Source organism: Purpureocillium takamizusanense, chromosome 4 (assembly GCF_022605165.1).
Source record: "Purpureocillium takamizusanense chromosome 4, complete sequence".
NCBI classification, from domain to species: Eukaryota; Fungi; Ascomycota; class Sordariomycetes; order Hypocreales; family Ophiocordycipitaceae; genus Purpureocillium; species Purpureocillium takamizusanense.
Window position 1 is genome coordinate 2,399,983 of NC_063071.1, and position 26,419 is coordinate 2,426,401.

Genomic DNA, 26,419 nt, shown 5'->3' on the forward strand with positions numbered 1-26,419 from the left:
ATCCACTTTCTTTTAACGCAGAGCTCAAGAATAGCTTTGAAGGCGGCGACTCCGAGCGCTATAAGAATAGCAGAGATGTAAAAGAACGTAATCCCTGTCATAAAGACATTGGTCGTCTCAATCCTTGCCCTAAAAGCCACACGCTGGATACCGAAGACGAGGTATGAGCCGGAGCCGGTGGTGATATTATTCCGCTTCAGAAGCCTGCTGGCTTTACCCACGAGTGACGATTTTTGCAGTGAGCGCTTGGCGACCTGGACGGAGACTGTCGTAATGGAATCAAAGAGCCTTGCCGGCATGCCGCCCGTCGCGCGTTGATACCATGTGAAAATATCCTGCATGAAGCCAACGCGGATGATGCCCATTGACCACTGGAAATTCATAGTCCACGCCTCGACTATAGGTGGAATTGGAACGCTAGAGAACCCTATGATAGCCTGAGCCTGGAAGTAGCCGAAAAGTGCTAGCGAGTTTGCAGCAATATGGGCGGCTGTATTTGGATGTCCCACGCCGTACATGTAGATGACCGCAGAGGACAGGATAGTTAAGCCTGCAACGACGGCTGTAGCCCACCTAAGTCCGAGGAGGTTGACAGTCTTTCCATTCGAGATGTGTGCCTCCACGCAGGCGACACTCTCTCTGATAGAAGTCAGGTTGATAAGGACCTTGACATTCGCATCGAGATCGGGAATATTGTAGGCAATACCGGGGATATTTTTGGCGGCATCTTCGGCAACAGGCAAGTTGAAACCAAATGGTATCTTGCCAGGGGCCATAGGGCAGAGGCCAGGGAGGTTCATGTCGCAAGGGTTGAGAGTCCGCCTGATAAATTCGTAGCCATAGGCGGAAATCGCCACGTCAAATATCACCTTGCCTTGAACGGAGGACGTAGCAACCATTTGAATGCTAGCAGTGTTATTGGCAGGTGTATAGACAACATTAAATAGTGAGGCCTTGAATCCCGATTCTTGTTGACAGGTATTAAGCGAGGTCGATAGTAGGCGCTGCTCGGCCGAAGCAGGCGAGATGAACAAAACCAGGGACGTGAGGATAAGAAGTAGCGGTATCTGAGGTGTCATGATGGCTGTTGCTGGCTTCTGGTGAAACGGGGAGAATAATTTGGGCAAAATATGGATAGAGTTCCACCGACGTAGGGGTTCAGGTGGTCGTTCCGTGTGGCGCCCGTCTCGACCGACACGATCAGAGTTGTCGGTAGCATTCAGATCTCCGTAGTGACTTGGTTCGTTTGCTGTCAGATGCAGGTCTGCAGGTGCTTGAAAACCGGCCAGGATTGTACCTTGACTTGCACAGCTTTGCTTGAAGATTGATTAAGCCAGACGCCGGCAAACTGACGGGAGTTAAACGAGAACCCAGGAGGCGAGAGAACGAAGGAGAAGGATACGAACGATGCCTGATCGACTGATACTGCAATCGGTGACGGACGAGATAGCCCAGAGGGTAGCCGGAGCGAGCGGGATCAGTAGGTTCTTGGGGGCTGGCGGACGCGGCACGAGCATGGATAGTGCCGCTCAGGAGTACGGCTCATGGCAATGCTCGTTGAACTGCGCCCCTCAGACCCCTGGTGCAAGCCTATGAGTCCGTAGCCACATTCAACATGAATGTAACCAAGAGCCAATCGGTAGGTCGGCTGAACAGTGTTGGATCCTGGCTTTCACCATCCTACGGAAGCTGGAATGGAGTTCAGGGACGTTTTGGTCGACGCAGACCATCTGCTTGTAGTAGCCTCCGGACATTGTCTTGTTCGTTGGAGCATGAGAATGTAGCATGGGCACACTCCCGGAGATGGGTGGGAGTGGGTGGCACAGTGGGTTAGCTTTCCGCGACGCAACCCCCGGATATCGTTGTCTATACTACACTCCACGAGAATTTATTACGAGAGGGCTGTACTCGATTGGGGTACCAAGCAGGTGATCGGACAAAATTGGGGCAGCCGATTATTCTGGGGTGGTATCACCTACAGTTAAAAAGGGCTGCCAATCTTGGGCAGAATATAACATGCGGTCGTGTATTGGCCGGGTATGGAAGGAAGATGACCGAGCCGTGATATTCAGGATCTCAAAATGCATGTTGGTTCCCGTGTTTCACAACCAGCGGGGGAGTGAACGTTCAGGCTGCAGGGCTGTTTGTGCACACAATGCTGGTTGCGGTCATTACCGACCCGCCTCGAGCCACCACCTCGGTACTCGCAGACTCGCATCTTGAATGGACTTGCGCCGGTCGTGTTGGCGGTTGATACGCGGGGAGAGGCGCCGGGCCGCTCCCGCATTAGCGTCGATGTGTGCTGACAGCATATGCTTCTGTGTCGTGGAACCAACGTGAGGTCTCAACCAACACTGAGTGAAAATGTCGGGGTAGCCGTCGACAACGTGCCCATGAACTGGTCTCTCCAGCGGCATGTTATCGGACGGAGGAATCTGGCTCCCGACAAAGCGTTCGTTCCACATAAAGTTTCTGCTCATTAAGTCGAATGAAGAAGGTGTCTTCATTAAAAGGCTCGGTGCGCGTCCACTTATGTCTGCAACTAACGTTATATTGTACTGAGTCGCCAAGGAATAACCCGGGGACCAAAAGAGATCTCTGAAATCTATGGCTCGATACTTTGAATAATATAACTGTACTTCGTTGTCATTAAAGTGTACCTCTGCCCACAATGCTAATATGACGACCCATGTAGAAGGAGTTGCCTCACGTGCAGGCTATGCGCGGTCAGCAAAGCTGGCTTCCTGAACACGCATCATCAGGCAGTTGGATCAAGGACCCAATGCATAACTTACAACAGAACGCATTAGTGCTGTCGTCGGGAATCCTGAGTGGTCAGAAGACCTCACATGCAGAGACGAATCGGCCAGCTTAGCAACGATAGGCATGATGCTGTTGGGTCAACTCAACTTCAATATTTACCGCATCGTGAGCCACTGGAGGGCCAGAAACGCCTGGCAAACAGGATCACCGTGCCGCAATGCAACATTGTTGGTTCGACTGGCCGGTCCTGGTTCGGTGATTCCTCCTGTCAGAAGGCCTATAACGGGCAGCTGCGCGAAGGAAGTCTTTGCTTGAGCGTTGCTGCCGCCTTCAACTATATAAACGAAGCGTTTATCTGGATGGTTAGCGGATATCAAGTCATCACTGTCCGCCTCTGCTTCCCCGTCGTTCAAACAACGGTCAACAAAATGCATCTTTCAGCTGTCATTCTACCAATCTTTGCCGTACTCGCGGCGGCGATTCCTACACCTGCATTGATCGAAGAGCGGGGCTGTCGCAACCCGAACGGCCTTCCTAAAGGCAGTCGATGCCAGACTGGGTGGCAATGCTGCAGTGGTGCGTGTCTCAACTGGGTAAGTGTTGGTTCCATACCGAAAGTCTGTAGACAACGTGAGCTACGTCTTAACTTTCCTAGTACTGCGGCTAGGCAACGCACACTATATTCGGCTTTCTTGTAGCTGCATCGTGTCGCCTGCAACGTCTAAAAGGGGCGAGGGATTGGAGTGGTAGTGTCCTTGATGACTGGTGGTTGGTGCTATGTCTCTTTGTTTTTCTGGAATGGGTACCGTCTGGTGGCATACGATCCTTCCAGTCGTGGGTATTAGTCTAGCTCGGTCGAATCCCAGTCTGTATTACAGATAATACACAGTCTCTACTCCAGACTTTTGAGGATCCTCGTTCCGAATGCGCGGTCTAGAATCTTGCAAGTTGTCATGGGGGTATCGACACAGAAGTTGACAATGGGAACCAAGCACATAAGCGCAGTGGCTTCCCTCGATGACTAGAAGGCGCAATCGCCTTTTGTTTTAAACAAGGAAACCTCGCCAAACGAGTGCTTGGTAGTGGGTATAATAGGTTCAAGGGCTGAGCATGCAACAAGCTCTATGGTGGCAGGCGCTTTGCTTGCAGATGGCACCTCTGGATAGACGTGCAGGCGATAGATTGCGGAAGCGTGAAACTTTTACTGACATGCATAACGATGGAATGTTGATTCTTCAATATAAGCCTGACGAAGGGCATCAAGAGCAATGTGTGTCCAAAAAAGAAGCGAAAGGGTGACCCCTGGGGAGATAGACGCGCAGCTGCGAGATCCCCTCCCAGGGCCTGCCAGCTGCGCGACCCGCTTTTCTCACTTTTAACAACCCCGCGGTCTGTTACATTGCGCTTGGTCCACCCATAGAGTCATCTGGTGTCTCACGGCCCGTGCAGCTTCAACAGCATACGATAGAGGCAAGGCGCTGCCTTGTTCGCGGTCGATTCGTGTGCAGTCGCCGAAAAACAGCCTCCGCCGCATCCATGGCTGCTGCTGCTGCCACGCGCGCAGCAGCCACAGTCGACGCGGCTCTCGAGGAGCTCATCACGACCTTCAACGAACTCAACAGCTCCACCGTTGAAGAGCTCGAGTCGGAGCCCAGCCCTCTCGAGTTCATGCGCTTTGTCTCACGCAACGCGCCGTTTGTGATTCGGGGCGGCGCAGACTCGTGGAAGGCCTGTCGCAAATGGGACGCCGCCTACCTCAAGGCTGCGCTCGCTGACGAGTTCGTCAATGTTGCCGTTACACCCCATGGGTACGATACGCCCCCTGTCCTCTCCTCGCCGCGCATGATTCTGCTTGTGGCCGGTAGATAGATACGCGGGGCCTCTGACATGACCATCTGTTTCTCCTTCAGAAACGCAGACTCGCCTACCTTCTCACCTGCGCACCAGTGTCTCGTCCTTGCCAAGCCTCATGAGGAGAGCCAGCCGTTTGATGAGTTCCTCGACTACGTGATTCGTCAGGAGACGGACCTGGCGTTCCCCCGCGATGCAGAGACTAGATATGCCCAGACCCGTCAGTGCTTTCCCTCCTTCTCTGCTCTCCTCCTCGATCCCCCTTGGCTGAGGGCCGTTCTTGCGCCGCTATAGAAAACGACAACCTCCGGGACGAGTACTTGACCCTGTTCCCAGATGCCCAAAAGGACATACCGTTCGCGCGCATAGCCCTCCAAAAGGCCCCAGACGCCATCAACCTCTGGATAGGGAACTCCAAATCTGTGACCGCCGCGCACAAGGACAATTTCGAGAACATCTTTGTCCAGGTCCGCGGCAGGAAGCACTTTGTTCTTCTCCCGCCACTATGTCAGCCTTGCATGAATGAGAAGCTCCTCCCGCCCGCGACGTATATACGACGTCCTCAGCGCGACGGCTTCTCCCTAGAAATCGACCATGACCAGGAGCCGGTCCCGTTTGTCACATGGGACCCTGACAACGTTGACCCCAACGCGACTTCTCTTGCTCGGCTTGCCAATCCCATGCACGTCACCTTGGAACCCGGGGATATGCTATACTTGCCTGCCATGTGGTGAGTCTCGAGATGCAGCATCGTGATTCACGATCCACATGACGTCTAACAGCACTCCCGCGGACAGGTATCACAAGGTTTCTCAGTCCTGCATACCGGGCGATCAAGGTTTCGTTGTTGCTATCAATTACTGGTTCGTAGTCAAACAACGAACGGGGCCCCGCACGTCGCTGACCGTCTTATTGCAAAGGTACGACATGGAGTTCAGTGGGACGCTATTTCCATTGGCGTCGTTGCTGCGGAACCTTGGGCGAGCGGACGACAGGTAACCTGCATCCCGCCAAGTACAATTACGCTACGATGGTGATGACTACCATACAGCTCATCACATATCTGATCTATCCCAAAGTATTCGTAGCTATAATGCGAATGGATCTTCAGCCTTTGCATCCAACTCATCACCTCTTCTTGCGCTGTGATACCCTCTTTTGGGCCCTCAGCTCCTTCTTCATCCTCGGATCAACCATGCGGTATCGGCCCTTGATGCCCTTTGGCCGGCCTTGAATACCCCTGTTCAAGCCCTTTGCCACGACCAGCTTCGCAGGCTGCGATGGCTTCTTGCGTGCAGCCTTGCTCAGCAGCTTGGCTATGCTCTCCGCCTTCTCCTTCTCTGTCATACCCTCATCGTTTGCGAGCATGTCCGACTTCTTCTTCAGCTTCTCCAGCTTCTGCGCAGCCTTGAACTTCTTGCGTGCCTTCGCCTCCCGCACCTTCTTGATGGGCCGCGCGTTGAACGCCCGCATCTTTTCCTTGATTGCTTGTGCGGCGGCCTTGGTGATGGGCTTCATAGGTTTGTCGTGCTTCGACTCCTCATCAATGAACCACTCTGGCAGTCCGTCGCGATCACGGAAAGCCCATTTATTGAAACCGTCATCCACGGCGTCATGGCTGGTCTTTTGCCCCGTGGCAAGCTGGTGTGCGAGGGTCATGGCCTCGGCAGTAATGATGTCGATATCTACGCAAAGACGGTCAGTATCTGCTCTCCCTAGGGTGCCGACGATGAAAGGCGCAAGGGTCCTGTAAATGGCTTTGCACTCACCCAACTTCCCGTCTGGTCGCCGATTTGTCTCGTCTTCCCAGTCCTCGTCTCCAGCTTTCACCGTCTCGAAAGGCTTGCTCTCGTTGTCGGACTCGGACTCGAACTCTGGCTCGACTGCAGCCGCTTGTGCGGCCGGCACAATATCTGTCGCCTTGCTCAGGGTCGTCCGGGATTCCGGAGGGTTTGCAAGAGAATTCCTCTCAGCCTTGCTCTCTTTCAAGCCGGGGAGAGTGATCCCCTTGAAGACATCTTGATTGAAAAACGCTGCGGCCCGCTTGGACAAGCCGCTCTCAGACGGCTCGGTGTCGTCCAAATCCCTCAGCAAACCTTTGTCGGATAACCCTTCATCGTCGTCATCCGATGAGTCTTCCTCGTCAAGGTCGCTTGATTCGCTTTTCTCATCCTTCTCGCTGCCAGAGAGACCTTCCCATTCATCGTCGCCATGTTCCTTCCTGGCTTTCTTTGCCCGATACTTCGCATCGGCTTCGGCCTTGCGTTCACGATAGTTGTCATACATGGAGTCAAGCTCCCGTTCGAGTCGATCCTCCTCTTCATCGGTCTCTTCATCCTCGTTATTTGCCTGGGCGTGTCCGTTGTCCTCGACCTTTTTGGCGTCGTCGCCAACCTTGGTCATTTTGCCTCGGGCCAGTCTCCGCATTGCGTCCGTCTTGTCGACTTTCTTGAGCGAAAACATGGAGCCTTCGCCGATCGGACCCGCTTCCTCCATTCCAATGTCCATTGGCGCAACCATGTTGAGTTGCATGCGAACGATCTCCCGTTGCTTGCGCTCGTTTTCTTTCCGCTTTTCGCGCTTCTTCTTACTACTGTCCTTGTCTTTCAGCGCCTGAAGTTCTTCCTGTATGCGAAGCTCCTCGTCCATGGAGCCCACTTCGGCAACCTCCTCTGTCTCCTCCTTGTCGGCGTCGTCGGTGGATGTTTTCGTCTTGAAGCCAAAGATCTCTCGGACTCTGAGCCTCCATTTCAGCAGCAGCTTGAAATCCTTACGGCCCAGAACCTTGAGATCTGCACAGCATGTCCTGATCTCAGCAGTGGTCTCGGGAAGTTTGTCCAGTGCAGCCAAGGCGACGTCCCCATTCCTCGGTTGCTCAAAGGTGAGTTTGTTAGAGCTTCCCAGGATGGCAATCGGATCTGTCGTTTGGATGAATTCGCTCGCCGGGACTTCCTTGAACTGCGTGTAATCGCCTTCCTCATAACCCTCACGCTTGCGCTTCTTGACCTCGGGATTGTAAACTTTGGCTTCGTTATTCGGTGTCGCACCGGCGAGTTCTGCGAAGACAGACTTGGGATCTAAGAAGCGGGGGTCCATTTTCTTTGGGGCTTTGTACCCACGGCAGACGACGAAGATTTCGGCAGACACATTTCGGGACGAAGGGGGTTTGGTGGCTTCGACCTTGGTGAAGAGCTGGTTCAGAACCCAAAGAAGGGGGTTGTAGTCCTTGGAACGGAACACCTTGGTGACGAAAGTACCCCCTTCAACGAGGAATTCCGTTGCCAATTTCATGGCCTGGAGAGCCAGCTCGGCCTGGTTGAACGAGTCCTGCGCCCAGGCCGTACCAACATTGGGCGCCCCGTCGTGCAGAACCGTGTCGGCCTTCCAAGTCTTGAAGTGTTGTCGAATAGTGGCACGGCATTTCTCGGTTGTGATGTCGCTCTGAAATGTGATGACTCTGGGTATCGGCTTGATCGGTGCGAGATCGACACCAACGATCAGACTGTTGACCGGCATGACCTCCGCGGCTACCTGACACCACGACTGCATGCAGCTTGTCAGCAATTGGGAGGCATTCTTTGACAAATGGCAGACTCACGCCAGGGGCGGCGCAGAGGTCCAAAAGAACCTTGCTCTTCTCCAAGAAGCCATACTTCTTGTTCAGCTGGATGAGCTTGAAAGCAGCACGGGCGCGATAGCCCTTTTCCTTGGCAAGCTTGTACCACTTGTCCAAACGGCCCTTGCCATGCTTCTTTTGAATCGCCATAATGACGGTGGTGGACGGCGAAGAAGCAGCAGCACGTCCGGTTCTCTATGACAGAGCCACGGCCGCAGAAAAAGGCCCCGCGAGCACCAAGAACTGCAGACTTCCAGAAATTTTGTTCCAGATAAGGACATCACGTGGCGATAGCAGGAATGGGGGTCCAGGAACTGCGGGACTCCCAATCCAACGGCAGCCTCGGCGGGTCCCACCCACCTCTCCAGCCGCCCGAACGTGTGGAACGCGCATAATTGATGGTACCTTAGCATGCTTAGGTACCTAGGTACTGTAGTGGAGGAAGGTACCTGGTGTGACTTAGCCTTGGTTCAAGGCTGTCAGGCAAGCCACCCACTGGGCAGTGGCTCGATGATGCAGTGCTGCTGCAAGTCGTCTCCAACAAACCCACCTTCATCATCCCAAGTTGCGAGACCTTTCGCCGCTCCTTACCCTCCACATGCCACGCCTCAACCAAGTCGACTTTCGCTCTCTTACTCGGGCCCGGTGAAGGCGTCGTTTTCGACGCAGTTGCCTGACCTGACCGTTCGCATACGCAGACACACACGCGGCGTGACACTCCCGACGAAACAATGAGCGGACGGGTCCTCGCCGCGGGGCTGCGCCCGTTGACGCGACGCGTCCCAGCCAGTCCGGTTCGACACCTGCACCGATTCCCGACTGGAGGGCTGCTTCGGGCGGATGCCACCGTGCGCGCTACTCAAAAGCGCATGTGGTTCGGTGGCAACGCCTTCCATAACGCAGTGACTGCCCGGAACGCCTCCTTTGCGCGGTTCCTGCCTAAGCTTGTCGTCAAGTTTGCCAGGATACCAGCCATGTTTGGCGGTTTAGCCATCGGCGCATTTGCATGGGTTCAGTACCAGGCCACTCGTACGTTCCGCGCCACCTTCCCCTTCTCTTGCTCAAACCCAGTGCTGACTCGCTCGTCGTCGACAGAGGCAAGCGCCTACGCGATCGATATATTCAACACAACCAAGGATACCGTCTCAAATACAGCATCGACCATTTTTGGCGGCGCCAGAGAAATCGCAGAGCAGACTTATCACGGGTGGGAGACCACCAAGGAACAAGTGGAAGTGCCGGACTGGTTGAAGAAGGTGCTCCGAATCCATGAAGACATTGGGACCGGAGGGTCAGGAGGCCCTGGCGGTGACGGCGACCCAAAGCAGAGCAAGCTAGGCGCGGCCGCCGCTGTCGGCGCATCTGCCGCAGCATACGGATACGACAGGTCCAGCGAGGAGGATCCTCGCGAACTCGACGAAGTGGCCAAGGACGACCAGATGATGATATTGACCAAGAAGATGATCGAGATTCGGACTATACTTCAAAAGGTCGGACAGTCGAGCTCTCTGACATTACCATCTATAGTTGTTATTGGCTCGCAATCATCAGGGAAGAGCTCCGTCCTTGAGGCCATCGTCGGACACGAATTTCTTCCTAAAGGATCCAATATGGTGACGAGACGACCCATCGAATTGACTCTTGTCAACACTCCTGAATCAACAGAAGAGTATGGAGAATTCCCGGACTTGGGCCTGAGGCATATCACCGACTTTTCGTCCATACAGCGGACGCTTACGGAGCTCAACCTCGCAGTATCCGATGCAGAGTGCGTCTCGGACGACCCGATCCATCTAACCATCCACTCTGCGAACGTCCCAGATCTCTCACTTATCGACCTTCCCGGCTACATCCAGGTTGTTGGCCAAAATCAGCCGCTAGAGCTGAAACAAAAAATTTCAGAACTGTGCGACAAGTACATTCAGCCCCCCAATGTCATTCTCGCTATCTCGGCTGCGGATGTCGATCTCGCCAACTCAACAGCGTTGCGGGCATCCAGACGGGTCGATCCCCGGGGAGAGCGGACCATCGGAGTAGTCACCAAGATGGACCTGGTTGATCCAGTCAGGGGTGCTGCCATCTTGAACGACAAGCAGTATCCGCTCCGGTTGGGCTACGTGGGCGTTGTTTCGAAGGCGCCACAATCCCCAGGGCTCTTCAAAATGGGTCCAAAAGATCTCCTCTCGGCCATCGCAAAGCACGAGAACTCGTTCTTCTCGTCACACCCGTTCGAGTTCGGCCCAGACGCCGGGGTCAGTGTGGGGACCACCACGCTGCGCAAGAAGTTGATGCACGTCTTGGAGCAAACCATGTCATCGAGCTTACAGACCACAAGCGATGCCATCAGACAAGAATTGGAAGAAGCAACGTACGAGTTCAAGGTTCAGTACAATGACCGGCCGCTCTCCGCCGAGTCCTATTTGGCGGAGAGCCTCGATGCGTTCAAGCACTCCTTTAAGCAATTCACCGAGGAATTCGGACGTCCGCAGATGCAGGAACTCCTTAAGAGCGAGCTAGACCAGAAGGTGCTCGACTTATTAGCATCCAGGTATTGGAACAAGCCCATCGCAGACTTGGCAGTTGCGCAACTAGAGCCAGATCAGATCGCCGATTTGCCGAAGGCAAATGTTGATTCACTATACTGGCGTCGACAGCTTGATGCGTCAACCTCAGCCTTGACCAAGCTGGGTGTCGGACGGCTTGCCACCACGGTTGTCGCGTCGTCGCTGCAGGCCCACGTCGACCGGCTGTTGAGCAGCTCCAACTTCGCCACACATCCCTTTGCAAGGAAGGCAATCATGGAAGCGGCGTCGACGATACTCAACGAACGTTTTTACAGCACGAGTGATCAAGTCGAAAACTGCATCAAACCTTTCAAATTCGAGGTTGACATTGAGGACAGAGAATGGGCACAGGGTCGGCAACATGTAGGTGATGTGCTTAAGAAGGAGCTGCAAGACTGCGAATTCGCTATGGGCCAACTCGAGTCAACAGTCGGTGGACGAAGAAAGCTGAAAGAGGTCATGAGTTTTGTGGACAAAGCCCGCAAGGGCGAAATCATGGTCGAGGGTGACGGGCGGAGCGGTGCCGGCGGGTTCAGTGCTGCTCTTCTGAGCAAAGGTAGCTTACTCCCTGCTAGGTTTCCCCGCATACTCTCTAACGATTCTGTAGGACGCGAGGCCGTCTTCCTTCGAGACCGGGCCGACATCATCAAGATGCGCTTGTTGGCTGTTCGGTCCAAGCAGTGTGCCACAGTCAAAAACAAGTACTACTGCCCGGAAGTCTTCCTGGATGCAGCCGCTTCCAAGCTGGCTTCGACGGCAGTCCTTTTCCTCAACGTTGAGTTGCTCTCCGAGTTCTACTACAACTTTCCGCGCGAGCTGGATTTGCGGCTCGGCCGACACCTCTCCGAGGAAGAGGTCGAGCGGTTCGCAAAGGAGGACCCGCGTATCCGCAAGCACCTCGAGGTCATCCGCCGCAAGGACCTGCTCGAACTCGTTCTGGAGAAGATGGAGAGCTTGCGGCAGCTTGAAGGCCGTGACCGGGAGCGAGCATCAGGTGCCGGGCGCCGTCGGGATGCGCCCAAGGAACGGGGACGATGGGGCCTATTTTAAGCAGGGAGGCAACCTCGGCGCGGTGTTTTCTCCCTTTTCCCAGCATCAACCCCTTTCCCTTTCTTTACCTGTGTTAACACAAGACAGCTCGGAGTATATGTGGAGGCAAGATGTGCATTTTGTTCCTGGCATTCGTCACGCCAAGACTGTGTCCTCATTGAGGCGAAGGGACTCTGGAAGCTCTCTCTTCTCTCGTAAAGATACATTTAACCTGCTAGACATGCCAAGGGCCAGTCATGGGCAGCGGCACGAATTGGCTACAATGATTTCAAAAGGATACCCTACTCAAAAAAGAAGTATACTCAAGACCATCAGCCATGTACACGCGAATTAACAGAGTAGCTTCGTCTGTGTTCTCGGACCGCTGTTCAATACACATGTGATATGAACTACTCAGGCCACAGGCCTTTTCCAGACCGTCATGCCAACCGGTCCGCATCTAGACAGGGGATAGTCATCCTATGTAGCAGCGTCTGTACGCATCTGCAAAGTCACCTCCCACCGAATAAAGCCTCCCGTACCATAGCCCTCACCAAGACGATTCTGAATCAGGGCCGAGATGCGGCTCCGTAATTTAGTCAGAGACGTTTCGTCGTACCCCTTCGCAATGCTAAGCCGCAAGTTGGCCATGCAAAGGCCATAATGGACCTGCCAGAACTGTGCGTCCTCAACCCGGGAAATAGCGGTCTCGGACTCGATCTCACGCAAGACAGCCGAGACCCCAGAGCTTCCGTTGCTGCCGCCATAGGACATGAGAAGCATTAAGCCCTGGGCTATTGCGACTCTCATCCCAAGGCCGAACATGGCCAGGGCAATGATTGCGCAAATCAGCCTGTCCAGCCACGTGTATAGTGAGATGGAGAACAGTGGAAGTAAGGCTATCAACGCCGAGAAGAAGAGGGTGAGAAAATGGAACGGGTTGGAGAGCACGCTCGGCATGGCCGCAAGGTATGAGACCCTCATGACCTTTGCGATCCGTGCGTGATTCTTCAAACCATAGGCCGAGATGAGGGTGCTGACGATGGCGACTCCCGCAACTAGGTCAACACTACCGGCAGAGACATGCTCGTGCGCATGCTCGTGGTGTGCCTCGTGGCTTCCTAGAGACTCAAGAAAGTGCTTGAGGTTGTGAGAGACGAGGTCAAAGCCGCCGAAAAGGAGAAAGATGGACAGGGCAAAGCCGGCAAGGACCTCGGCCCTTTCGAGGCCAAAGGGATGTCTGATACTGCTTCGTCGCCAGACCTCGAAATTCCCAAGCACCTCAACCGCGGCGCAAACAGCGGCGCTGCCAGCGTCAAAGAAAACCAAGTGAGACAAAGCCATGGCAGCGAGCGAGCCCTCAGACTTGAAAAACACGAAGACAGCGACTGCGAGGTGACACAAGCTCCAGTAGAGCCGCGTCCGCTGGTCTCTCTGCGTGCTCTTCCATGCTTCAGCGATTGTTGGTATGGGAAGTGACGCGGGGAGTACTGGGGGTGGTCTCGGAGGTGGCTCCTGGAAGATTTGGTGCTGCGCCGAGATGCTACTATGCTTGTATCTGTGGCCACGGCGCTGCCCGATGTTCTGTGTGGTTGCGTGTCAGCAGAGCTCCTGGTGAACGGAAGGCAAAGGCGCACTGCCTGTGGCCATAGAGAACTTGCGACGCACCGACTTGACAGGAGAGGTTGAAATGACTTGTGTCTGGAAATTGAAGGGGTTCGGGGCGGGTGGCCCCTGAGACGAATCCAAGGTGTCTGCCTCGCCAGGCATGGCGACGGATGGGGAGAGAAAGCCTGGCCCGGATGCGGGGAGGGATGGGTCGCCAGTCGACGATGAAAAGTCGTCGGTGCCGTCGATGACAAAGGTAGGAGGGGGTTGAGATGCGTGATGCTTGGGCGAATCCATAAGCCACCGTTGACGGGAGATTGCGATTGCACTCGATGCGTATGATTGGCGAACGGGCACTTGCAATGCTGGAGACAGAGTTACGATCGCGCCCGCGCGGCCGTTATCTTGCCCCTCCGCTGCCTTGTCGACGCCGATTGATGCGGTAAGATGCGAAGCTTTGCGAGGCACCGTGGGCTGCCAGCAGTTGGCGGCGTTAGCGTGATGGTCAGGGCCCAGCAACTTGAGTTCAAGGTGCTGGAGGCAACAAGCCCAGGTCACGGAGTGTCGTCGGGCCGAAGCGATTGGACAGACAGATCAGCAGGGCGCAGGATGGAGCTGGCAGGCAGCGCGAAGGAGCTTCGTGAAGACGAGCAAGCAGGTGAATGGAGCGATTCGGGCAGCGCCATCGTGGCATGGGCGGTTTGACCCAGGAGGAGGGGCACCGCCCAGGGGGGCGCCTGGCTGGGTCCCTCCATGCCACTGGGGGACGCTGGCGGCACCTTGATAGGCAGCCGGCGCGATGCACGAAGGACCTAAGGTAGTACCTAAGCATCTAAGGTAGGTACCTACCCGGGCCACCCTGGTCACTCCCAGGTCCGGTCCACTGGCTGGGCCATTGATGAATGGGCCTTGGCGTGACTGAGCTGCTAGCCTTGTACTACCATACCTGATGTTAGTAGGAGGGATCCATTGGAACCTTCGGAAGGTGTAGCCCAGGTAAATTAGGTACCGCACAGGTCGGTAGGCTCGCGACACTGCTGAACACCCCAGTTGTCCAATACCTAGCCTTGATGGCGTCGTTGCGGGTCTGCCAGGAACTCCCTACGGCACATGGTGCTGCTGGCCATACGAACTTCCCAGACACCAACTTGATCCGCGTCGCAAAGCACCTGACGCACCACCGTCCCAGCGAGCAGCGTCCAGATCTTGTCGCACAACCGCGCTCCGTACCGAGAGAGCTACATGTACGCTTTGTGGCAGCGCATTGCCATGCCGCGACATTGATCGAGCTCCGGCCAAGAGCTGCCTGCTGCGTCTGCCCAGCCTTTGATTGCCAACCGATGCGCCCCCCTGGCCCGTTGCTCGATACCACGTCCTGCATCAGGCCGCCCGCTTGACAAGTTGCGCCGCCTCGGTATGGAGGAAGGCACACCTACGGGTCAGCCGGACGATCCTCCCGTACCCTCCGCGTCCACCTCCCACCGACGCGCTCCATCGGGCTCAAGCCTGCTCTCGAGGCTTCCTTTTTTACGGCCGGCCAGCGACACGAAGCCGCCCCACGAGACTGACGATGAAGGTGCGGCTGCCATTTCGGCTCCCGCCGTCGCAGCCGCGGCACAGCAGCACAAGACGCGACGACGCAGGGGATCCCTTAGAAAGGTGGCACTGCTCGGGAGGGGTGCACAACGTGAGCGCAGAGACAGCAGGGCTTTGATCATCGATACCTCACATGGCTCCGACTTGGACCCAGATTCATCAGGGTCCCCGTCAATTCACGCCATGAACGATCACGACGCCCTTGGTCTCACGTTTGCCAGCCTTTCTCAGCGTCCGTTGGTCGACGAGCCGTCTTCCCAACCGAGCACGGCCAAGACGACCGCGGCGACCGGCCCGACAACTGCCTCGGCAGCGTCCCATAAGGACCGCGACGGGGAACGATCGAATGCATATACATCGACAACAGACGAGGAGGACGGCTTGCAGATAGCAGGCACGTCATTGCCGCTCCGAACCGGCATGTCCATGTCGTCCGGCTCAGAATCACACTTTGGCGGCGGCCGAGGAGGCACAGCCAACAGACGGCGGTCCTTCCAGCAGGCTAAATCGCCCTTGTCGTACAGCGGCATTTCGACGAACGCGATCCCGCCGGCCGACTCGGACTGGGACTATGCAGAGACGGAGTGGTGGGGATGGGTTGTCCTCACAGTCACTTGGTTCGTCTTCGTCATCGGCATGGGCTCCTGTCTTGAGGTCTGGAAATGGGCATGGGACGTGGGGAAGACGCCGTACGCGCCGCCGGAGCTAGAAGACGACGAAACGTTGCCCATAATAGGATACTACCCGGCCCTCATCATCCTGACGGGCGTCATGGCTTGGGTCTGGGTCGTGGTGGCGTGGGTTGGGATGAAGTACTTTCGCCACGCCAAGATTAGTGGCGATTGAGACTCTGATATTGTGGTCAGCGACTAACATGACTTGCTTTGCATCAAGCTCGAACACGATGTGCAATTTGGACCTCCCGCTTTGCCTTGGCTCGGGCGCAGCATGTTTGCACAGCGAGTAGTATTAGCCGTGCTGCGGAGCCATATCTCATCTTAGAATTCTTGCGTGCAATAATCTCGAGCAGAGACACGCGTGGGAGAAAGCAAGTCCCGCGCTGCACCATACTGTACTTTACAGTCTTTACTGCACTGCACGTGCGGTAAATAGCAGGCAGGGTAGTGGTCACGTCAGTATACGATGAAGCAGCGCGCACAGTCAATTCCGAGACGCCGCGGACTCGCCAAGAGCACTCGCACCGCGTCCAGGCCAGGCCGTGGCGGCGTCCAGGTCCGTGGATCGACAGCGGCCTGTCTCTTCTGTTGTCTCTTGGCCATTTTGGGCACCCGCACAGCGAGTGAGTGATCGCCGACAACCCGACCGGCGTGATCGCCGTGGAGGCAGGGAATGCACAGCATTAGTTCGTGGGTGCCGACGAACCAGGCGCCGCGCCAGGCCCAACCTCCGGGGGCACGCACTCGTTCAGGGCCGACAAGCGGGATGAATTACTGGTAATCGTCACGGTATCCGCAAGAACGATGGCCGCTCGCCAGGCCGCCAGATCAATTTGCGGATCGGCTCGTACGGACGTGGCGCACGTGGACCTTCCGGAAACAGACAAAAGAAGCCACGGAGAACGTCGTTTGATGTTAGCAACTCCTAGGACGGAAGCTACCAGGCAGACGACTTCGCTGGCCCAGAAATGTCGTTTTAAGTCAGGCCAGAATCTTTTTTCCATCACCGAACGCCTCCCCAGCTTTAAGCCTCGGGGCACCAGGCTGGGTACCTACCTAGTCGTAGTTCTTCACCTGAGATGTTGGTTGGCTGCTCACGGACTGGTGTCTGTCCTTGACTGACGGCCGTGAACCTCACCCTACATGAGACAGATGGCCAAGCCAAGCATCCAATATCAAGGCGGAGGGACATGAGCCTACCAGTCTCCGGGGTTAAGGCTCCGAGTCACTTGGTCCAGTTTGATGTGCGGCGAGCGAGTGGCGACCGAAGCGCGAGCTGCTGATCGCCACAGGGAGGGCCACGCTCTGCCGGATCGTGCTGTAGGTGCGCGCTGATGGCGGGAGCTGTCAAGCCTGGGGGTCCATTTCCGCCCCTAATCAGACCAACAGACTCACAAAGGACCGACCGACACTGCGGGCAAAGTAACGTAGGCGCCAGGCCCGTCACATGCCCCCGTCCGACAACATGCACCACCCCTACACAGTATAATAGCACCCAATCTCGCCCATGCATCAATGCATGCAAGTCATGCACCCAAGCATCCGCCCTTCGGCCGAGCATGGCCTTTGTTGATCAGTTTTCCAGGTGGGCAGACCACCAGCAATGGGCCCGTTGCGCCACTTGATGTATGCCGCCCCGTAGCAGATGGCGCCGTTGAAGGACCCGATGGAGCGCCTTGACCTGGTCCGGACAGACCTGCCTGAGGTGACCCGTGCCGCCCCATACTGCCCGCCCCAGCGCCGCTGTCGGACAGCCGGTCCAGTGGGCTCGGCGCCCTGGACAGCCTGCTAGACAGCGCCAGCGCGCGTGCCAAGTTCCAATCATCGCTGTAGCCGCCACCAATCTCTCCCGGGCAACTACTACTAACTGGTACCTACCTTACTAAGGTAAGGTCGCTCCTATGAAGGCCTGGAGGAGGGCGTTAGGTAACGGGCGGGCAGCCTGGAACCTGCCAGGTGGAATGGTACCTACCTTAGGTACTGTAGTTTAGTGCTAACCCTCCACTAAAGGTCTGCCTGTTGATCTCGACACCCGCCGTCCCATTATCCTCGGGGCCACGCTCTGTACCGCTGGTCAGCGCTGGACTGGCTGCTACCTTAGGCACCTGGCATTGCGCTGCCTTCTGCAACGAGCGCCGGCCTTCCTCCACAGGACAGCCCAGGCTCCTGATACGACCCTACAGCAATTGACTGCGGCGGCTCTCCATCCCGTCCACTTCACCCCCGCCCGCCCTCACCGTCCCGTCCCCTCAAGCGCCGTCGAATTGGAGTCGATGGGCCTCTCATTGGGCCGGGACGCCCGCTCCCCAAGCAGCGCGAGGCCCCCAAAAGAGCCCGCCCGTCAGCCTCTTACGGAGGGAGGGCCCCAGCCCATTTCCCTTCCCTTCCCAACTCACTCTCTCCGCCCCCCTTGCTGTCTCTGCCAATATTGCTCCTCCCTCCCTGATTACCAACACCCATCGACGACGACACGACACGACCACGGCCGCCATCACAACGACGACGACGACGACGATCCTCGAGGCCGCGCTGCTCTGCTACTGCCCACCCATTACTCGAGCGCGGGTCGTCGTCTCCTTCGCACTTTTGGCAGCGCCGCTCGTCGCGTGCTGTGTCTACACCCTGAGGCATTTGGGCTTTCGCCCCCGACTCCAACCAGCGGCCAGTCACGCTACATCCTCCTGTGTCTCGGTCCCCGTTGTGCCAGGGCCTGCCTGAAACATCAGCACAATCTGCGCCATCACCATCTCACGCCGTCGACCTGTGCTCTCTTTCCCTCCTCAACCGCCATCGCCCATCATCACCCATCATCCTCGTGCAGCAGTCTTTTTTTCCCGCCCCGAGCGCTTCGCCGACAGGCTTTCCATCGCCGACAGCAGCCCCGTACCGCCCTCGATTTGCCTCCGGTCGAAATCCGCCACTCGGTCAATCCGGAGGCACAAGACTGCTCTTTGCCGTTGCTCCGCAATCACGGCATCGAGTCCTGCAGCAAACACGACGCCGCTAGTTGCATCAGCCTGGCTGTTGCATCGGTACGTGGATTCCGCTCCCCTCTCCCAAGGGGGGAATACGTGCGCCCGATCAGCCATCCGTGACGGCGCCCAATTTCACCCTGAATCCGCCGCCCTTGCTCCTCATCGACAACCGCCTACGATCTCGCCGTCAACAACTGCCATCCGTCGTTACGGCCGCCCAGCATGAGGGAGGTCAACTTCAGCATCCCCAACGTCAACAAGGCGTCGGTGGGCATCACCACCGCGCTATACGACCGTCGCGCCCTTGACTGCACGTCGACACTACCGCTCATCAACTCGCTCAACCATCTTGCCTACCTCACCACATCCTCCGCTCGGATCCGCGACATCCTCACCGTCGATGGCGGCATCGAACGTCTTGTTTGCATCCTCAAGCAGGGTCGCAGTAAGGATATGATGGGCATGTGGAAATGGAACCTGGCTTTCCAGTGCGTCGTCAATATCGGTGTTCGTGGTACCGAGAATGTCCGCACCCGAGTCGTTGAGGCAGACATGGTACCCGTCATTGCCACCATTCTCGATAATTACATCAAAGTCATCGAGAAGTGCCGCGAAAAGGCCGAAGAGGCTAGTCAAAAACAGTTACATGACCATCACCATCGTCGGCATCGCGGCCACGACCGGAGTTCGCCGAAGACATCCGCGTCTTTTACCAGCCGCGCAGTGCGCCCCGAGCTTGACCAGAGAAGCGCCCGACGGCATGGGCCACCTCCTTCCATTGACGTCTCTGCTAGCTTTGCCGGCCCATCGTCCGCCGGGGGGGCGTCTGGGTCCGAGGCTGCCACAGCCGGCCCCGCCCCTGCGAGGAGCGCCGTGGCTACACCAGAACGTCCCGTGACAACCCCAAGTCGCCATCGGCACAGCTTTCGCGAATCCACTGCTCGCTTGCCAGCGACCGTCACCCCTGGTCAGCTTTTGCAACCGCTGGCAACTCCCGGTCAGGGCAGAGATGTTATGGGCAACTTCGTTCGGCCGGTCCGCGATATTGACCGTCTAGCTTCGATGGCGCCTTTCGCCCACACAGACGCTGCATCTCAGCCAACCTCGCCGACGACACCTCTCCCGCCTCCCCAGCTCCGTTCGCCAACGGTGCGGCCCACCAACAACATGGACGCCTCGAATCGACAGCGGCGTAGGCCCTCCATCAGACATCAAAACTCCACCGTCGAAGGGGACGACTTGAACGCGGATAGCATGCCGTCTGACGAGTCACCAGACGCTGAAATGACTGGAACCGCAGATATTCAGTCAGCCGTCGGCATTCAGGATATCTCAATGGAGGATGGCGAGAGCATGTTGACTGGCTCCTCATTGGAGCTGACAAACCCGACAGTATCAGAAGCCCATCAAGACGCCGGCACGTTCAACATCACCCATCGTGCGCCAATTGATGGCAGCATCGGCAATAATGCAAACACTGCACCCGTCGCGCCCATGGGTCTGTCCCCCAACCGCCCTGCCATGGTCACGCCGCCACAACCAACCGCACCCAACTCGACAGTACCCCGCTATCTGCTTGATCGTCACTATACTCCCAATCAGCACATGCTCGCCGCAATGCCTCGGGAAGAGGACGTGCTCATGTCGCTGCAGCTTCTGGCTTACGTATCCAAGTATTGTGGGCTGAGATCGTATTTTCAGCAAAGCCACCTCGTTCCAAAGCTCGCCATTGGCAAGGACCTTGATCTTCTCGACGGTGAAGAAGACAGCTCGGACGCTTCTCACAGAGATTCGGCGGATGAGGAATACTTGCTGCCCAATGACTTCAACCTCTTTCCCCTCGTTGAGAAGTTCACCGTCAGGTACCACAGCACCGATATGCAGTATTGGGCGGGCGTAGTCATGCGGAATCTCTGCCGCAAAGACGATACCCGCGGCGGCATCCGGCAATGCGCCTACTACCAATGCGGAAAATGGGAGGAGTACACACGACAGTTTGCGAAGTGCCGACGGTGCCGACGCACCAAGTACTGCAGCAAGGAGTGCCAAAAGAGCGCCTGGGCCTTCCACCGCCATTGGTGTGTTGCTGCGTCGCAATGAGAGCTATGGGGGCTATCGGCGACTGCGTACATCTATCTGGCGGCCCATGCCAGGAATGATGGCCCCCGCATGGCGTTTGATTTTTTGATTTCGCTCGACAGTTCACTGAAGGTTGCGACTGCATAGCAAAACACAGCGTCTGAACAGCGCGTAACGGCATTTCCTCTCGATACCACGGGTTTTATGGCGTCCAGGGTCCGCATCGGCATTCGTGGGAGAATCACCTCAATCGGGGGTTCTCCTGTATGGGTCTGTCTCATTGTCGCTGTGGCTTCGGCCGGCCATCGACCTCTCGCACCAGCATTGGATCCATCGGGTGGCACTGGCATTGAGAAAGCACCGATTATCACCTCTATATACATAACTACGGATCTACAAATACATTAGCACTTACTCTGCAGGTCCCGGCTCGCTGCGCCTGTCGATGGACCTTTTCGGCACGTATAAGGGACCGCCTCGTTGTGGCAGGGATGGCAGGTACAAAGGAAACAACACGGCGAGGCAGTGGGCGCAACTGCGCCAAGGAGAAGCACGGGAGAGGGTAGTCATCGAAAGTCTTTACATATTCCTTAACGTCCTAGAGAGAACAACGACCTCATGAAGCACACCACGAACACGCGTCCAGGATTGTAGTCTCATGCGTGTACGTAGTAGCTCGCAAGAATTTACACACAGCCTGCTTCCTTTGCCAGTAGCTCCTCCCTGTCTGCTTCAGATTCATCGTCATTTAGATGGACGGACCTTTTCTGATAGTACATTGTGAATGCACATCCACACCGAATAAGGGCGATCCCATGTGAGACGAGTCAATCAGTAAATCGAAGTTTACCCGTGACAGTGTGCCTCAGACCGCCATACTATGGCGGCGCGAATGGCTGGCTCCTGGATTTGCTTTGATTGGCTTCATCTACATGCTTGACATGCTCGTGGGTATCCAACCCTACACAATGTAGCATATTAGTGGCTGGGAAAACACAATGCATTAGGTCTCCGGCTTAGCCAGGCCCATCAGGTTCAAGCCTTTACCGCGTGCCCATCGCCTTTCTCCTAGCCTTGCCGGGCCGCTGCGCCTTCCCCTTCGGCCGACCCGACGACGCTTTCATCTGTTTAGCATTGAAGCCGGAGAGATCGCCTGAGCTAAGGGCGTCGCCCGACTTGGCATGGCGCTTCTTGCCGCCGAAGCCAAACTTTTCATTCTTCTTTTGACGCTTGGTGTTATGGGACTGCGACTGCTTCCCCTTGCCGGCGCTGCGTTGGGAGTGCTTGGCCAGCTCGCTCTCGACGCCGACGTCAAACATGTCAGCCTCATTAGTGCCCAAGTCGCCGCCAGACTCTTGGCGCTCTGTGCGCGAGAAAAACCGTCAGCAAATGTTATCCTGCGTGTGATGAGGAAGTGGGACCGATCCTTACTTCTCTTAAGCGTCTTAATCTTCTCAAGTGTCTCACGTTTCTCCTTCTGGCGTTCCTGTAGCTTAGCGACCTGAACCTGCTTGCCAAACTTCTTGAGATCGCGCAGCTTGCGGGCCTCGGCGGCTGCCTTCTTGGCGGACGCCTCCTCAAGCAGCTTGGCCTTGACCTTGTCCATGTGCGCATCCTCCTTGACCATCTCGGCGAAGTAATCCTTGGGCCGGGAGAAGGGGACGCCTTCCGCTAGGAGCTTGGAGCGCCCGCTGAGGGCGGCGTCTCGGCATTGCGTGTAGAATGCCAGCTCGCGCTGGAGATCGTCGGACACATCAGGGATTGAGTCGGCCGTGTCGGCAGTGGCGAGGATAGTCTGATGCGATGCGAAAGGAACAGACTTGTCTGTCGGGAGGGCTATGCGGTCGAGCACGGCCTGCAAGGCGGCTGTGTTGTTGATGGTGAGGCGGCTGTGGGGAATGAGGTCTTCTTTGTCCTCATCGTCGAGGTCCTCCAGGTCCGACACGGGTATATCCTCGTCGCTGTCGTCATCTTCGTCTTGCCTATCATCGTCGGCAGACGGCACTCGCCTTGTAACCGATGGCTTCTTTACTCTTGTTATCTTCTCCTCGAGCTCGATGGATGACTCCGAAGTGTCGCTGTCGTCCACCCCATCCAGATTCAACTGTGAGAAATGCGTCAGTAAGGATATTGCCCGTCATGTTTGCGCGCTTGCATACTGTGGCCTGTGCATCCTCTTCCTCGTCTTCATCCTCGTCCTCGTCGTCAAGACTCTCCCCTTTCTCCGGTTCTTCGGGCTGCGGATCTTGGGCCTCCTGTTCGACCTCTGCTCGCTTGCGCTTGAGGGCGGCTTTGTGCTGCTTCTCTTGCTTCACTTTGTTGAAGTCGACGCCCTTCTCGGCGGCAAGAGCCAGCCGTAGTTTACTCTTAGTGACCATGGCGGCAGTTTTGGGGCGGAAACGGCGCTCCAAGACTTGGGGGGTGCGGTGTGAAGTTAAAGTCAAGGCCTGCTCGCTCAATTGCGATGGGTGACCAAATCGGCAGGCGCTGCGGGCAGTAAGTGGGTGCAGTTTCGAAGAAAAAAATCCTGGGATTCTGCCTGGCAATTCGACCTCACCGCCTTTTCCTGGTTTGATCACAGCGCCAAGCCACCTTACCTAATGCGGCCACGGACCTCAAGGAGATCAAGATTGATAACCCACGTGTGTACGTACTATGTACTACGTGCTACGTTGTGAAATCCCTCTTGGTTTCACTCCTGTGTCGCATCTTTCGTTATTGCATCACTCTCCATTGTTCCTGTTGCTTGCCGGATGGAAACAAGCGGGCTGGCCGAGAGCCACAAACGCAACGCCCGTCATCCCTGCCTCGGTACTACTCTTCTTCGATTGACGCCATGTGCCCAGAGCTCGCTCATCTGGTCTGAATCGCGCGAATGGGGTCAGAGGCGTTCATTGCCCCCGGGCTCCTGGAACAATCAATGAGACATTTATCTTGTCTCAACCGGTGGACGGGCCCAAGATGGAAGGGAGCGAAGGGGTACCCTCAGTGTCCATCGAAACTATTTCCGTTTATTTGAGCGCACTGAATGCTGCATATTTGCATTGGGATATATATATATATGTGTGTGTGTGTGTGTGTGTGTGTGTGTGTATGATTTTCATCACAGATTCAGGGGGGCTCAAGATGTTAAAGGCCTTGTAGCAGGCGTTTTGGTGACAGCACAGGCATGGCACAAATCACGATAAAGTATTGGGACTTGTACGCGCGGCAAGACTCTTGTATTGCATGCGAATCATTCATGATGATGAAGATTACAGCCCAGCTTGTTCCATCAAAGCTGTCATCCGGCCCATTTGTAAGCCTCGACCCCAATATCAGTTCGTGTCATTGGGCTCGTATCCCCGTATTGGGTATTTGTTGTTGTTTGAAAAGGAGCTCGTTTTCCAACCGCAGCGCCGCGCGGTGTCAAAAAAGCCCAAATGTTGTACAAAAAGTCGAAAGTTTCAAAGCACCCACTCCTCCGCCCATGTGCGGCATCCTTGTGAAGAGAGCCTCTGGTCGTTCCGATGCGTTTGACCAGCATTGAGAGGATGTCGAAATGGGCCAGAGGAGTGGCCAGTCCTCGTTCGCGGGGAACATGGCGACTGGCACTTTACATGACAGTGCAGCCGAGCCAGTGAGCCTGGTGGCTGCCCTTGGAGACGGAGGAGGTGTTCTTGGTGTTGGCAGGCATGTTGGTTGTGAGGGTTGAAGACTGGAAGTCTCGAAGAGGTTTGTAGTGTAGATGTTGTAGTTTGAAGATTGTTTTTGATGCTGATGGTGATAGAATCTCCTGTCGAGGGGGGGCAACCTGTGCCTTTTATGCGAAATCTTGACAGACGAGACAAAGGACTTTCCCCGCCGAGGCATCGTGGCCCGGGCTTGAGATGCCCGGGCCTTTGAAGCAACGTGTGAGGAATCACCTCCCCCGCTCGCCGTTCGGCTAGCCGTCCTGCAAGCCTGTGCGATTGTTTAGGGCGCCGATGGCATTGTTCGTCTGTCCCATCACTTCCGATGTGGCTGCATCAGAACCGGCCGGGGCCGTTGGGCCCAAAGGCCGCGCATGTTTGCACCGTCGGACGGGGAGCTGGCACGCGAACCATGGTCGCCACGGGATGCCCTTGGCCGCGAGGGGGTGCCGACATCGTTCGACGCGGACCGGACGTGACAGTTTGACATGCCTGACCTTGGCCGTCGGTGGGCTTCAGCGCAATGTGTGGCCTTAGTATTGTTCCTGTGCCTGTCAGTGCGCCACCGAGCGCCACGCCCTGACAGCTGGATCTTGGGGGGGGGGGGCTCCACCATGTTTTGCGATGCTAGCACGAGGTAGTAGATGCAAGCCGGATCGCGCACAGTAGGATCCCAGCACCGCAAAGTCCTTGTTGTGGACGAAACAGCTCTGTGCAGCATTGTCCTGTACAGTGTAAGCGCTGCACGGCATTGTAACCACCCCGGGACGTAGTTGCCCCTGCACAACCTGGTGTTTGGATTTTGACGTTGGGTCCCGGCTGTGGCCACTCGATTGACATGGGTGAGCAAGCGCCACTGCAGAAAATGGACCAACCCCGGACTCTACGGAGCAATGGCACCTGGCACCTCCCCTCCTCGGTGGCCAATGAGTAGGAACGAGGGGTCCAGGGTCTTGGATCCACGAGATGAATGTTGCAGTGTAGGTACTTAGTGCTGTACGACGTACAGCAGGGCTCTACTAACGTTAGTACGTTCATATACATTACAGCACTACAGATGAAAAGTGTTGGCGGGCCAGCATGGCTCGTCAGGGTAGTACCTTATGTATGGTAGGTAACGTAGGTACTGTACAGTGTACAATACGCTTACAGTCTGGAGCGGCGTAATAATACCTAGGTAGGTAGGTAGTCATTAGGCGCCTGAGTTTGCTTCGATTGTGTCGAGCCATGCGGGTGATTGACAGTTGACCGAGGCAGGGCCAACGCAAGCGGCCGTCCCCGTGCAGGCAGGGAGACGTTGGAGCATCAAGCGCCGAGTCCACTGTTGTTGAGGCAAATTTGGCCAAGTGAGCCTCGCCCATGCTGCAAGGCGTAGGCCAGGGTCCCGCCCATCGGTGGAATTCCGACCGATGTCATCACGAACAAGACAATGGGAAAGCAGGCCACGAGCAAACACTCGAGAGTCGAGACCCCGGACGACCCAACAAGAAGCGAGGGGGTGCGTGCGATGCCAGGCATCTACTATGTACTTATGTATGTGGGCGGGGGGGAGGAGACCATATACTGCACACCTCATACACTCCGCGTAACGCCAAGCCACGACCGCCATGCGGCGTCAAGGGTGCCCCGTGCGGCGCTGTAGCGACATCGTGGCGACATCGTGGCTGTCCCAGCAGTTTGCAACAATCCGGGGAGCAAGACTCTGAATGCCCAGCTGTGCCTACGATGGATGGGCAACGAATGCGTTCGAGAAGCCTTGCAGTGGTAAATCGGCTTGGACAACTGGGTTCTACGGGTGGAACAGGTTGCCGAGTATATTGCCACAATCTTCCACGTGGTATTCATCGATCAACGCTCTCTTGCTCGACTCGACGCTCACAAGGCTGCGATGTGGGAGCCCTCCATCCGCCCGGCGCGTGCCGAATAGGCCCCCTGCTGTTCTCCACGGTTCGTGCCCGGTAGACTGGGAGGACTCGTTGGGGGGGGGGGG

General features: G+C 56.3%; 8 protein-coding genes across 8 annotated transcripts; 4 read left to right on the forward strand and 4 right to left on the reverse strand.

Moving 5' to 3' along the window:
- Positions 1-129: 129 nt before the first annotated feature.
- Positions 130-1,079, reverse strand: FLC3_1 (Putative flavin carrier protein 3; the record flags this gene model as incomplete). The annotated part of the gene is made up of 2 exons (XM_047986667.1): positions 130-143; positions 218-1,079. The coding sequence occupies 2 exons, from the start codon at positions 1,077-1,079 to the stop codon at positions 130-132; spliced, it is 876 nt and encodes a 291-aa protein (XP_047842650.1).
- Positions 1,080-4,189: 3,110 nt separating this feature from the next.
- Positions 4,190-5,734, forward strand: JDV02_005378 (uncharacterized protein). The gene is made up of 5 exons (XM_047986668.1): positions 4,190-4,571; positions 4,674-4,834; positions 4,909-5,344; positions 5,412-5,477; positions 5,535-5,734. The coding sequence occupies exons 1-5, from the start codon at positions 4,300-4,302 to the stop codon at positions 5,611-5,613; spliced, it is 1,014 nt and encodes a 337-aa protein (XP_047842651.1). The 5' UTR covers positions 4,190-4,299; the 3' UTR covers positions 5,614-5,734.
- SPB1 (AdoMet-dependent rRNA methyltransferase spb1) lies at positions 5,577-8,436 on the reverse strand. The gene is made up of 2 exons (XM_047986669.1): positions 8,213-8,436; positions 5,577-8,157 (listed from the first exon to the last, which is right to left on the reverse strand). Exons 1-2 carry the CDS (start codon positions 8,378-8,380, stop codon positions 5,743-5,745), a joined length of 2,583 nt encoding a protein of 860 aa, XP_047842652.1. The 5' UTR covers positions 8,381-8,436; the 3' UTR covers positions 5,577-5,742.
- A 335-nt stretch (positions 8,437-8,771) lies between these two features.
- msp1 (mitochondrial dynamin GTPase Msp1) lies at positions 8,772-12,365 on the forward strand. Its single transcript, XM_047986670.1, has 3 exons — positions 8,772-9,259; positions 9,326-11,350; positions 11,402-12,365. Exons 1-3 carry the CDS (start codon positions 8,962-8,964, stop codon positions 11,842-11,844), a joined length of 2,766 nt encoding a protein of 921 aa, XP_047842653.1. The 5' UTR covers positions 8,772-8,961; the 3' UTR covers positions 11,845-12,365.
- On the reverse strand, positions 12,100-14,082 carry zrg17 (cation diffusion zinc membrane transporter Zrg17). The gene is made up of 2 exons (XM_047986671.1): positions 13,492-14,082; positions 12,100-13,407 (listed from the first exon to the last, which is right to left on the reverse strand). Exons 1-2 carry the CDS (start codon positions 13,726-13,728, stop codon positions 12,304-12,306), a joined length of 1,341 nt encoding a protein of 446 aa, XP_047842654.1. The 5' UTR covers positions 13,729-14,082; the 3' UTR covers positions 12,100-12,303.
- Positions 14,083-14,463: 381 nt separating this feature from the next.
- JDV02_005382 (uncharacterized protein) lies at positions 14,464-16,199 on the forward strand. Its single transcript, XM_047986672.1, has one exon. The coding sequence runs from the start codon at positions 14,848-14,850 to the stop codon at positions 15,871-15,873; it is 1,026 nt and encodes a 341-aa protein (XP_047842655.1). The 5' UTR covers positions 14,464-14,847; the 3' UTR covers positions 15,874-16,199.
- A 1,830-nt stretch (positions 16,200-18,029) lies between these two features.
- On the forward strand, positions 18,030-21,469 carry JDV02_005383 (uncharacterized protein). The gene has a single exon (XM_047986673.1). The coding sequence runs from the start codon at positions 18,902-18,904 to the stop codon at positions 20,777-20,779; it is 1,878 nt and encodes a 625-aa protein (XP_047842656.1). The 5' UTR covers positions 18,030-18,901; the 3' UTR covers positions 20,780-21,469.
- On the reverse strand, positions 21,299-23,224 carry ebp2 (rRNA-processing protein EBP2). Its single transcript, XM_047986674.1, has 3 exons — positions 22,918-23,224; positions 22,190-22,862; positions 21,299-22,121 (listed from the first exon to the last, which is right to left on the reverse strand). Exons 1-3 carry the CDS (start codon positions 23,134-23,136, stop codon positions 21,802-21,804), a joined length of 1,212 nt encoding a protein of 403 aa, XP_047842657.1. The 5' UTR covers positions 23,137-23,224; the 3' UTR covers positions 21,299-21,801.
- Between the last annotated feature and the right edge of the window lie 3,195 nt (positions 23,225-26,419).

Bases quoted from the DNA above. Each gene is read 5' to 3' on its own strand.
- JDV02_005378 (XM_047986668.1), top strand. From the start codon at position 4,300: ATGGCTGCTGCTGCTGCCACGCGCGCAGCAGCCACAGTCGACGCGGCT. The intron at 4,835-4,908 runs GTCAGTGCTTTC...GCGCCGCTATAG, and splicing joins GACTAGATATGCCCAGACCC to AAAACGACAACCTCCGGGAC. The intron at 5,478-5,534 runs GTTCGTAGTCAA...CTTATTGCAAAG, and splicing joins GTTGTTGCTATCAATTACTG to GTACGACATGGAGTTCAGTG.
- JDV02_005383 (XM_047986673.1), top strand. From the start codon at position 18,902: ATGAGGGAGGTCAACTTCAGCATCCCCAACGTCAACAAGGCGTCGGTG.
- ebp2 (XM_047986674.1), bottom strand. From the start codon at position 23,136: ATGGTCACTAAGAGTAAACTACGGCTGGCTCTTGCCGCCGAGAAGGGC. The intron at 22,863-22,917 runs GTATGCAAGCGC...CATTTCTCACAG, and splicing joins AAGAGGATGCACAGGCCACA to TTGAATCTGGATGGGGTGGA. The intron at 22,122-22,189 runs GTAAGGATCGGT...TCTCGCGCACAG, and splicing joins GATTAAGACGCTTAAGAGAA to AGCGCCAAGAGTCTGGCGGC.
- zrg17 (XM_047986671.1), bottom strand. From the start codon at position 13,728: ATGGATTCGCCCAAGCATCACGCATCTCAACCCCCTCCTACCTTTGTC. The intron at 13,408-13,491 runs GTGCGTCGCAAG...GCAACCACACAG, and splicing joins CAACCTCTCCTGTCAAGTCG to AACATCGGGCAGCGCCGTGG.
- msp1 (XM_047986670.1), top strand. From the start codon at position 8,962: ATGAGCGGACGGGTCCTCGCCGCGGGGCTGCGCCCGTTGACGCGACGC. The intron at 9,260-9,325 runs GTACGTTCCGCG...CGTCGTCGACAG, and splicing joins GGTTCAGTACCAGGCCACTC to AGGCAAGCGCCTACGCGATC. The intron at 11,351-11,401 runs GTAGCTTACTCC...ACGATTCTGTAG, and splicing joins TGCTGCTCTTCTGAGCAAAG to GACGCGAGGCCGTCTTCCTT.
- JDV02_005382 (XM_047986672.1), top strand. From the start codon at position 14,848: ATGGAGGAAGGCACACCTACGGGTCAGCCGGACGATCCTCCCGTACCC.
- SPB1 (XM_047986669.1), bottom strand. From the start codon at position 8,380: ATGGCGATTCAAAAGAAGCATGGCAAGGGCCGTTTGGACAAGTGGTAC. The intron at 8,158-8,212 runs GTGAGTCTGCCA...AGCTGCATGCAG, and splicing joins ACCTCTGCGCCGCCCCTGGC to TCGTGGTGTCAGGTAGCCGC.